The sequence below is a fragment of the Nomascus leucogenys genome, chromosome 7b (assembly GCF_006542625.1).
Source record: "Nomascus leucogenys isolate Asia chromosome 7b, Asia_NLE_v1, whole genome shotgun sequence".
Classification (NCBI taxonomy): domain Eukaryota; kingdom Metazoa; phylum Chordata; class Mammalia; order Primates; family Hylobatidae; genus Nomascus; species Nomascus leucogenys.
The window spans coordinates 10961711-10972347 of record NC_044387.1 but is presented as its reverse complement, the minus strand read 5'-3'; the positions used below and the strand labels follow the sequence as shown (position 1 = coordinate 10972347).

Genomic DNA, 10637 nt, shown 5'->3' with positions numbered 1-10637 from the left:
GAACTGCTCCCAGCAGCTATTTTTGCCTCAAGAGTCACCTTTTCAGCTATGGTGGCCATCCCCAGAGGAGTGGCAGCAGAGGTGGGTGTTCTGATGGCTGCCTGCCGGGGGCTGGACTGGAGGACTTGTGACCCGCAGATGAGAAGCACGCTGGGAGATGGGGAAGGCAGGGTGGCGCTTTGGTGCCACAGGAGATGGGAGACACCCTGTGGGGCAGATCAGCAGCACACACAGCTCTTGGGTTCACATTTATTATAACTTGGAAGCCCACCCTTCTTCCTACTCCTGGAGGTGTGGTCCCTGAGGGCTCAGGAATTAGCCTTGCTCCACAGCAAACAGCCCAGAGGCCCCACTGGGCAAAAGCAAACAAAACAGATACGTTCCTTTCCGGCAGGTGCAGATGCTCGGCCCAAGCCTGTGGAAGCCAGCTCCGGTCTCTGTGTAAATCCTCCCCAGGACTTCCGGCCCACCAGCTCCATTCCAGCCTCCACTTGGCTCCAGCTCCGCGGCTTCCTCTAACCAGACTGGTCCTGCATCGCCATCTGCTGGCCGCGTGGCATGGCCGGTTCCTGGAGCCAGCAGAGGAGTCGGAGGCTGCAGGGCTTGAAGGCCTCTTCGCCGTGCCCTCCAGGGAGCCTAGCTGCCGAAGTATTCCTGCTGGAACTTCTGGAAGTCTTCCTCGGTGAACACGGTGCTCTCGGCCTTCTTCTTCTTGGTCTTAGCCACAGGCCGGTCACAGGCCTTGCGGCCCCGGTTCTGGCGCAAAATCTGGGGAGGGTGCGGGACCGAGGGCCCATCATTCCAAGAGCAGAGGAGGCCCGCAAAGGTCACGGGGCAGTTCGGTGCAGGGCAGGGCTGGCCCAGCCTCCCACCCTATGCTCAGGGCTGAGACCACCATGGGTCCTAGGGAACAGCCTCGGCTCTCACCTCCCAGGTCCCTTCCCATAGTCCCCTCGACCAACCTGCTGGCTCACAGACTCAGCCACGGTGCCTCTCGTCCTGGTCAGAAACTTCAGGTTTACTCTGAGGTGGTCTCGACACTCTCGCTTCCGGTACTCGTCTGTGGGTGGCAGGCAGGGAGCACCATTTCAGATTCACTCCCCGTGGAAGCATTCTCAGTCCCTGGCCCATGGCCCTGCCAAAGACCTCATCGTTCCCTTCCCAGGTTATTACAGCGGCTGGGCTCTTCTCCATCAAATGCATTCTCCACACAGGCCCTGATGAAAGCCCCAGGCTCTCGGCCCCCCACATTTTCCAACAATTATGTCCTGAATACTACTCACCAAGGGAGCTACTCTGGAGCTTTCGCTTCAGTGAGAGATGAAGGACAAAGGACCCAATATTTTAGAAGCGCAAACGTTTCATGGAGAAAAACAAAGGAGGAAACAAAAAAGGGGAATTCCAGGGGTGGAGGGTACCATTTTAAATAGGAGGGAATGAGAAGGTCTCACTGAAATGACTCGGAGACAGCTGTGGATATCCGGGGGAAGAGCATTTGTCTAGGTAGAGGGAACACCCAGTGCAAAGGCCCTGAAGCAGAAATGTGTCAAATGTGTTTGAAAAACACAAAACAGCTGGAGTGGCTGGGTGCGGTGGCTCACACCTGTAATCTCAGCACTTTGGGAGGCCGAGGCAGGCAGGTCACCTGAAGTCAGGAGTTCGAGATCAGTGTGGCCAACATGGTGAAATCCCGTCTGTATTAAAAATAACAAAAATTAGCTGGGTGTGGTGGTGGGCATCTGTAATCCCAGCTATTTGGGAGGCTGAGGCAGGAGCATTGTTTGAACTCAGGAGGCTAGAGGTTGGAGTGAGATGAGACCGCACCACTGTACTCCAGCCTGGGTGACAAAGCAAGACTCCATCTCAAAAAAACAAAAACAAACACAAACACAAAAACAAAAACAGCTGGAGTGGGGGGAATGGGTAGCAGGAAGAGACCAAGTTTGGCTGGGGGTGGGGGTAGGTCATATAGCCCTCGTCAGGCACCCTAAGACCACTACCTTTTACTGACTACAATGGGAACCACCCAGAGGAGAAATAAGGAATGATTTCTGATTTTACAGGATCACTTTGGTTGCTGTTGAGAACAAGGTTACTGGGGGAGGGGGCGTGTGGAAGGCAGGAGACCGGCTAAGCTTCTGCAATAATTCAGGCAAGAGAATGCAGCTTGGAGCAAGGTGGCAGCCGCAGAGGTGTTCTTCCCATTGGCTGCGAGGCTTGCCATTCCTCTCACTCAGCATCTATGTGCCAAAACCTGTGCTGGACACCAAGGCGGCGGACAAGCCCAAGGAGGTGTGTGCCTTTAGGAGCTTCCATCCAACAGGGGAGGTGAGTGAGCACCCAGGACATGACAGTGAGACAAGGGCTGGGACAGATGGGAATGACCGCTGGCACTCCACACTCCTGCTTCATGGCAAGTATCGCTGGGGCTCAAACCTGTCTCACTTTCCTGCCTCCAAACTTTTGCTCAAGTTGTATTTCCTTCTTGGAATTCATAATTCTTTTAACAAATACCTTAACATCTTTTATGCATCAGACTCTAGGGATTCAGACACAGTAGGAGCTTGCCACGTCCTGACACATATCAAAATATCACCATCTTGCCTACACCAGCCCCTCCGAAAGTCTTTATGTCTATTAAGTGACACCACATCCCCCAAGAAACTAGGCTCCACCTTCACAGCCAATTCACCACTAAAACCCCTCTAAAGGCTGAAATTCTCTGCTGCCCCCTCTTTTAACATATTTTCCACCTGCACAATTCTCTTATCTCTGCTGCTATGGCCACTGCCCAGGCCACAGCATGTCCCATTTGAATGGAGTAGGTAATAGCAGCACTCTGGAGACACAATGCCTGGGCAGCCACAATGCCTGTACCACCTGGGCAGGTGCCTTTTTCTGAATCTGTAAAACGGGGGTGATGGCAGTATCGACCTCAAAGGGCTGCTGTAAGGATCAAATGAGCTTACATTTGTACAGCACTTAGAATCAGCACCTGGCACAGAGTGTGAGTGAATGTGTTTAAATGCTCCATCTTTGATCCTCATTCACTAGGTCACCTTTACCAGCCTTTATTTTTTCAAATGCTCAAAGGCACAAACCGCCTTTCTGACTCAGGACCTTTGCACATACTATTCTTCCTAGAATATTCTCCTACTTTTCACCTAGCTCACTCTTATACTTCCTTCAGCTCTCGGCTGAAATGTCGCTTCCTCAGAGAAGGCTGACTTGGCCTAAGTCCCCATCAGAGTACCGTAGTCTTTTAATTCACAGGCTTCAATGCACCTAGCAATGATACACCGGGTTTGATATTCTTTGATGCTTCTCTCCCCACTAGGGCCGTAGTCCACGAGGGCCAGGACGGTGGCGTGTTCTGTCACCTTCGTGTGTCCAGGACCCCGCTCCGCGCCTGGCACACAGTAGGTCTAGCAATACCGGGCGAACGCTTCAACCCCTGCCTCAAGCGCCACCTCCTCTGGGACGCAGGTCCCAGCACCGGAGGCAGCACTTTCATCCCCTTCCCGAACTTACCCAGTGCCGACTTGGGCACCTTTCCCTTGGCCGAGTTCCGCAGTTTCTGGGCCTGAATTGCCTTCGTCTTCCGGGGCCGTTTCACCGGAGCCCCTCTCGGCTTGGCCTGACCTGGAGGATCCCGGGGGGCTGTAGGGGAAGACAGAGGAAGAGAGCCAGGTCAGAGGGCGCGCAGCGTTCCCATGCCATTGGGGCTAAGCCCGGCCTGGATTGTTTTCCATCCGGGGCTCCCGCCCGCAGCCACTGCCATCCTCCTACCCGCGCCGGACGTCCCCTGGCAATCCCTCCTCACCCTCGGACGCAGCCAGCAGCTCCAGGCCCCTCCGCAGCAGGGCGGCGGACATGGCTGCGCTTGGCTCCGCCCACGAGCCTCACACTACTTCCGACCTGGCTGTCCTTGTAGTCTCGGCGGAAACCCGAGCCAGAACAGAGGGTTCCGGAGGGGACGGGCGGAAGTGCCCATCTTTCTTAGGACGCATGCGTTAGGGGTTTACACTTGAGCGGAAGAAGGGGCGGAAACTGGAGGCGGGTCCAAGGCGCAGAAAGACACATTTGTTATTCAATCCCAATCCACCTGGCTCCTGGCGCTCAGGCCCCTCCTTCCCCGGAAGCCGTCCGCAACCTGCTCCGCCGGGTTGGCCAATCCTCTCGGGTCTCGTGGCTCCGTGGCGGGCTGGGATGGGGACCGGGCGGAGTGTTTTTCATATACTTCAACCAGCGCTAGGTACCCGGCAGGTTGAGTGCGGCATGAGAATCCAGTTGTCTTCCCTTAAGCCAGACATTAAAGACATATTTTTGTTTTGAAAAATACAATTATTTCTCATAAAATATGTTGTTTTATGTTACCAAGCAATGGGTTATTGTTATTTTAAGTGAATTAATGAATATGTAAAATTTTTGTTTTAGTTTCTAGTATGGCAAATATCAATTGCCTACCTACAAAAGTTCTTTGGGATCCTGAATTTTTTAAAATTTATTTTATTTAATTAAATTAATTTTTTCTGAGACGGAATCTCGCTCTGTCGCCCAGGCTGGAGTGCAGCGATCTCGGCTCACTGCAACTTCCCCCTCCCGGGTTCAAGCGATTATTTTGCCTTAGCCTCCCGAGTAACTGAGATTACAGACGCCCGCCACCACGGCCGGCTAATTTTCTTTTTAAAAAATTTTTAGTAGAGACGGGGTTTTACCGTGTTGGCCAGGCTAGTCTTGAACTCCGGACCACAAGTGATCCGCCCACCTCGGCCTCCCAAAGTGCTGGGATTACAGGCGTGAGGGGATTCTGAAGTTTTAAATGTAAGAAGCTTCTTAGACCAAAACATTTGAGTCCCTCTGGCCTAGAAGTGACACTGCTTACCTGGGGGAGGAGTCCTGGGCTTGTTCGCTGCCCCATCTGCAGCTGGCAGCCCACCACCCGGCATGCAGAAGACACGGAATAAGTGAATGGTGAATCAGAAGGGACCACTGGGTTCACTCAGCCGGGTTCTGAGGGCCTTCTGTGTACTTGACACCACAGAGTGTGGGTCCTGGAGTTGGTCCTCCGGGATAGACCACACCGTTTAAGCTCCATCGGCTAGATAGTAATAATAACAACCAACACAAACTCAAGGATTTGTGCTGTTCTACGTGCTTTACATTTGTTAACTCGTTTATCCCTCCTACCCTTCCAGGTAGGAATTGTCTTTTGCATTTTACAGACGAGGAAACGAGCACAGAGATGCGAAGGTCACACGGGTGGAGTCAGAGGTAGGAATTAAGACTGGCAGCCTGGCCACAGGATTTGTGGGGGCGCTCCTGCCCCAGCCACCAGGGAGAGCAGTGCTGTGGTGCTGGGTGGGGCCTGTCAAGCCATGGGGTCAGGTAGGCCCCTGGAGGGTGAGGAGGAGCTAACCATGTATGGGCAGCGGGGATTGTTCCAGGCGGAGACCGCTGTAGCGAGGGCCTATCACCTGTGACACACGAGTGGCCCCTCAGGATGCCATGCTGGGCTGGAGGGTCGCAAAGGCCTCAGACTCCATGATTTTGTCCTAAGGGGAGTGTGGGGCCTGGAGCCCAGTGACTGTTCAGACATATGCCTCCTTCCTGCTTCTAACATAGCCGGCTTATGTGTATTGCATATTGTCTATTTCCCCACCCATACCCCACTGTAAGCTCCTCAAGGCAGGGATCTTTGTTTTGTTCATTGTTATATCCCTGGCGCCTGGAACAGTGCTTGACATACGGTAAGAGTTCCAGAAACGCACGAAATGAGTGGATGAGAGCTGAGTTTGGGACGCCAGTGAGCCGCTGGGTTGAGAGGCCCAGGAGGTCGTGGGATGTGCAGCGAGTCAGCCTCTCAGGAGGGCAAAGGACCAAGCTCTGTCCTCCTCCCGATCTGGGCTGATCAGCCCACGGGTGGAGGAGTTCTCTTGTGCCAACATGCCGGGTGGACCCCTGCAGCGTCCGCATCCCAGCCGGGCACGGGTGGGACGGCAGGCTAGGTGCTGCCCCAGCCTCCCGCGGAGGTATCGGCACATCCGCGGGGCCGGGCGCATTTCTGCCACTAGGTGGCGCCGCAGGACAGCGTTCTCACGCGGCGAGACTCCAAGGCCTCAGCTGCGGCTAGCCAGGCTAGGTGGAGGTGTAGGTGGGGGTGGGGGTCCGGATGTCCTTCTGCCTCGGCTGGCTCCTTGCAGCCAGCACCGTGGGGCCCCGGCTTCCTGCTGTCCCGCACCCCCTCCCACTCGCAGCCCGGCCTGGAGGAGTGGCTGGGGAAGCTAAGGCAGAGCCACCAGGCTGGGCTTCCCAGGGCGGGAGGCGAGGTCCCTTCCCGAAAAGTGTGCAAATGACAGCTGGGAGCTGTGTGACCCCAGCAATCCCTTAACAAAGAGTGCCTCAGTTTCCTCATTGGTTGGATGGGGCTCGGCAGGGATCAATACCGTGCCGCGTGGGCCGGGCCTGGGTGGGTCTGCGCCCAGGGACTGCGTGTAGAGTGTGCTACAGCGCTGCCATGCTACCTGCTCCCTCTGGGCAAGACGGGATCGGCAGGGACAGCCACTGTTGGGCCCAAGCAGGTCACGCCACAGCCCGCATTTGGGCACCTGCGACCTGCCAGTCTTGACGCTGGCCCTGATGGGTCAAGCTGGGGTTGGGGGAGGGGGGTTGGGCAGCTGCTTCCTGTCTCCCTGTGGGAGGGCGGGTCATGAGGTCTCCCAGGCTAGTTCCCCACCTGGCATGACCCTGGGTGAGCGGCTTCACTGCTCTGAGCCTGTTTCCACACTGAGTCCCTGCCTGCCCCGATACCCCCACTGGGGCCTTTGGCCACACAGAGGAACCATCACCACAAGGGGCCCTTCGGCCCCCATGCCCTAGGTCTTCTCCCAGCCTCCCTGGAACAGCTTAACTTCCCTGGGCCTGGAAGGCTGAGAGGCAGTTGGCTTTCTGCAGGGCTGTGCAGCCCTTCAAAAGCAGAGTCAGGACTCAAGCCCAGGTCTCCAGGTCCTAAGCAAGAGTATGTGTGTGGCCCCCAGGGACCAGTGGCCCCCTGGAGAGGGGACCGGGACCGTAGGGTCTCTGGGAGGTGAGCGGTTCTGGAGAGGGTGTCCTGGTGGTCTGGGGCTGGCACAGATGCCACCGTTTCCACAAGGCCTCGGCTCACACAGCCGTGTGTCCACAGGCAAGCTGCCCTCCCTCCTTTGGAGCGTATTGTCCAGTCCTCCATACAGGGCCGAGGCGGGAGGCGCCCGGAGCTCCTGGCTCCTGTGGTATGAAGGGAGCGCTTGCTTCAGAGCCAGGCTGTACATCCTGGCTTTTCCACTCACTAGCTGTGTGACTTTGGGCAAGTCCTACAACCTCTCTGTGCCTCGGTTTCTTCGTTTATGAGTTGACCAGGATAATAATCCCTACCTCATAGGGCTGCTGTGAGGATTGAGTGTCGAGCGTTTGGAATTCCGTTGGACGCAGAATAAGCACTCTAGTTTGTAAATCAGTGATTGCTCTGTGGACAGCAGTGTGCCCGTGGGACCTGGGCCCCAGTCTGTGGGTGTGACCTGCACTTGTATGTGGCCGCTGGATTTCCACGCTCTTGTGCTCACACACGGGTAGGTTGGAGGCCACAGGGAGTAACACCTGACAGCCTGGAGTCGCTGATCCCCGTTCAGACACCGCCTTTGCTGCTTAGCAGTTGTGTGACCTGGGAGCCTACCTCACCTTTCTGAGCTTCGAGGGGGCGCTTGGGGTCTGTTGGAGGTGCAGTGAGGTGGCATGAAATGTGCTCAGCACCAGGCCTGGCATTTATTCATCTGTGCAGTCAATAAATACCTGCTGATACCACTGACGGAGCAGCCAATAGGAGAAAAACCAGCCAGCATTTGCTGAGCATGAACCAGGAGCCGCTCCACGTGCAGGAGGCGGGCATTTGGGATGAATGAAGGGCTCAGTTGGGCCTGGCGATGCCCACATGCTCGTGTTACACTCTCAGCAAGTGTGAGTCTCTGTCGTCCAGGGTCTGCAGGGTTCAGGGTTGCACCCACCAGTCCCAGGGACAGCAGCCCCCTCAGGGCGTCCAGGCAGAGGCAAAGTGGCTTCTTTCCAATTATGTGAATGGTGAAATAGTGGCATGCCTGATTTTAATGGTGTAATAAAGACACAGAAGAAGCTACTGGAAATTCTCCACGGAGATCTGGGGTCAGACAGTAACCCCCGGGTGGGGGGTCAAATGTGGGGTCTTTTTAATGTCTCCACCCTGACCAGCCAAAGGTGCAGCTCTGCCATTAAGCTACTGTGTGATCTTTTTTTGTTTGGAGAGCAAGTCTCGCTCTGTCCCCCAGGCTGCAGTGCAGTGGTGCGATCTTGGCTCACTACAACCTCCATCTCCTGGGTTCAAGCGATTCTTCTGCCTCAGCCCCTTGAGTAGCTAGGATTACAGGTGCCCACCAGCGTACCTGGCTAATTTTTGTATTTTCAGTAGAGACAGGGTTTCACCATGTTGGCCAGGCTGGTCTCAAACTCCTGACCTCAGGTGATCTGCCTCCTTGGCCTCCAAAAGTGTTGGGATTACAGGCGTGAGCCACTGCGCCCAGCCTGCTGTGTGATCTTGGGTACATTCCTCCCAGTCCCTGGAGAAAGACGGGGCGGAGTCCCCAGTCCTGCCAGGTCCCCAGGGCCACTGAGATGTTAAGAGGTTATAGGGAGAGGAAGGGGTGAGCTTGGAAGACTCAGGGGAGAACTTGGGGGCCCCTTAGCAAGCAAGCACCCCTCCCTCAAGCCAACTTGTACCCAAAGACCTTACCAGTAGGTTGGGGTCAGATGGGAGGTCCTTAGGCAGAGCGGATGGCACCTGGCTCTGGGAACTTGACCTCGTTGTAAGATCTAGAATAAGTCCCTCCTCTATTCTGGGCCCTGCTATCCCCATCTGGGCAGTAGGGACAGACATAGCACTTTGTGGCAGAGAAAATATTCCTATAGGACTTTGGGAAGGGAGAGCGTGGGGAGTGGGTGGTTCTGGGGCCTCAAGATCTCTGTGGTGGGGGTTCTGGCTCCCAAGGGGATAGAATGGGGTTGGGGACAGTTCTGTCCCTTCTAATCTCTGTCCTTTAATTCTAATTACGTCTCCATTAAAATGCAAATTTCCAACCAATACCCTCGGAAGGGAGGCCCTGCTGTCATGGCAACTGGCATCTGTGGGGTGGTGGGGAGAGGAGCAAGTCTCCATCTTCTGATCCTTCCAGACCAAGCTGGGGTCTGCCCAGAAGCCCCTTTCCTCCCCAGCTCAGAACTCTGAGCATCTCATCCACAGCTTGAGGGGCTCCTACGCTGAGGTCGTGTCTTCAGAGGAAGGGAGCTGGGTAACTGCACAAATCATTTCCCCTTCTTGGCCTCAGTATCCCTATCTCTGAATTGGAGGTAATAAGGCCTCTCTTGCAGGGCCGTCCTGGGGATTCAGTGAATTAATGTATGAGCCATCAGGGAAGGGAGTCTGCCTTCCAATGAGGTTCCAGGGAACTCCTGAAGCCAAGGCCTGGACTGCTCCCTGTGTGGGGTCAAGGCTGTCTCCTGCCTTCAAGTCCTACCCTCTGCTCCATCTGTGGACGAGGAGCCAAAAAGATGGTGTAGGAGGTACCTTTAAGGCCTATGTAGGCTCATTTCTTCAGGCTGAAGCTTCTATCCTGCTAATCATGTAACCATTTAACTTGATGCCGTTCTTTCCTTGCAAGATGGATATGGATACCTAGAAAATGGGGAGAGGAGTCTTTCTTCTCTTCGCTGCAACCTCTGCCTCCCGGGTTCAAGTGATTCTTTTGCCTCAGCCTCCAGAGTAGCTGGGACTACAGGTGTGCGCCACCACGCCTGGCTAATTTTTGTATTTTTAGTAGAGATGGTGTTTCACCATATTGGCCGGGCTGGTCTTGAACTCCTGACCTCATGATCTGCCTGCCTCGGCCTCCCATAGTGCTGGGATTACAAACATGAGCCACCGTGTCTGACCCACACATGGCTCATTTTTGTATTTTTTGTAGAGATAAGGTTTCAGTGTGTCATCCAGGCTGGTCTTGAACTCTTGGCCTCAAGTGATCCACTGCCTTGGCCTCCCAAAGTGCTGGGATTACAGCTGTGAGCCGCTGCACCCAGCCCAATTTTGCATTCTTAACACTGAGCTAGTGAGAATGCATCCCATCAAGAACAAGGGTGAGCCCCTGCCTCTAAAAATATTTTTAAAAACCCCAACTATTGTTGTATTAAAGCTCTGAGATTTTAGAATTTTGATAGCATAGCCTAACATGTACTGACTAATACATCTTCCAGTTCCCCTTGTGACAGTCCCTCTGGGAAGCCAGGCTGAGGCTCTGGCATGGTCTGTGTCACCGGAGGGGTGCAGAGGTACAATGAGGGGCAACAGGCTTTGCCATAGTTTCAAAGTCGCATGCTCGCTCAGTCTTCCAAACCATTCCCCCTGTGGGCTCAGCCTTCGAGAACGCAAAGGACTAAGAAGCCTGCGCCTCAGCCACTCCACTTCCCTGGCCAGGAGCTGAGCCTTCTTCCAGGCCCTGGGGTTTCCTCAGCCACAGAGGAGAACACCTGGGGATCATGAGGTCACTGGGAGGTGGACTTAGAGAAGAATGAGTGTTGGG

The 10637-nt window shown here is 54.9% G+C and overlaps 1 protein-coding gene across 1 annotated transcript; it reads right to left on the bottom strand.

Moving 5' to 3' along the window:
* Positions 1-235: 235 nt before the first annotated feature.
* Positions 236-3986, bottom strand: RPS19BP1 (ribosomal protein S19 binding protein 1). The gene is made up of 4 exons (XM_003264780.3): positions 3824-3986; positions 3532-3660; positions 963-1060; positions 236-768 (listed from the first exon to the last, which is right to left on the bottom strand). The coding sequence occupies exons 1-4, from the start codon at positions 3873-3875 to the stop codon at positions 637-639; spliced, it is 411 nt and encodes a 136-aa protein (XP_003264828.1). The 5' UTR covers positions 3876-3986; the 3' UTR covers positions 236-636.
* Positions 3987-10637: the final 6651 nt, after the last annotated feature.

Coding starts and splice junctions, on each gene's coding strand:
- RPS19BP1 (XM_003264780.3), bottom strand. CDS start 3,875: ATGTCCGCCGCCCTGCTGCGGAGGGGCCTGGAGCTGCTGGCTGCGTCC. Junction 3,661..3,823: donor GCTGCTGGCTGCGTCCGAGG/GTGAGGAGGGAT, acceptor CTTCCCCTACAG/CCCCCCGGGATCCTCCAGGT. Junction 769..962: donor CTGAGTCTGTGAGCCAGCAG/GTTGGTCGAGGG, acceptor CACCCTCCCCAG/ATTTTGCGCCAGAACCGGGG.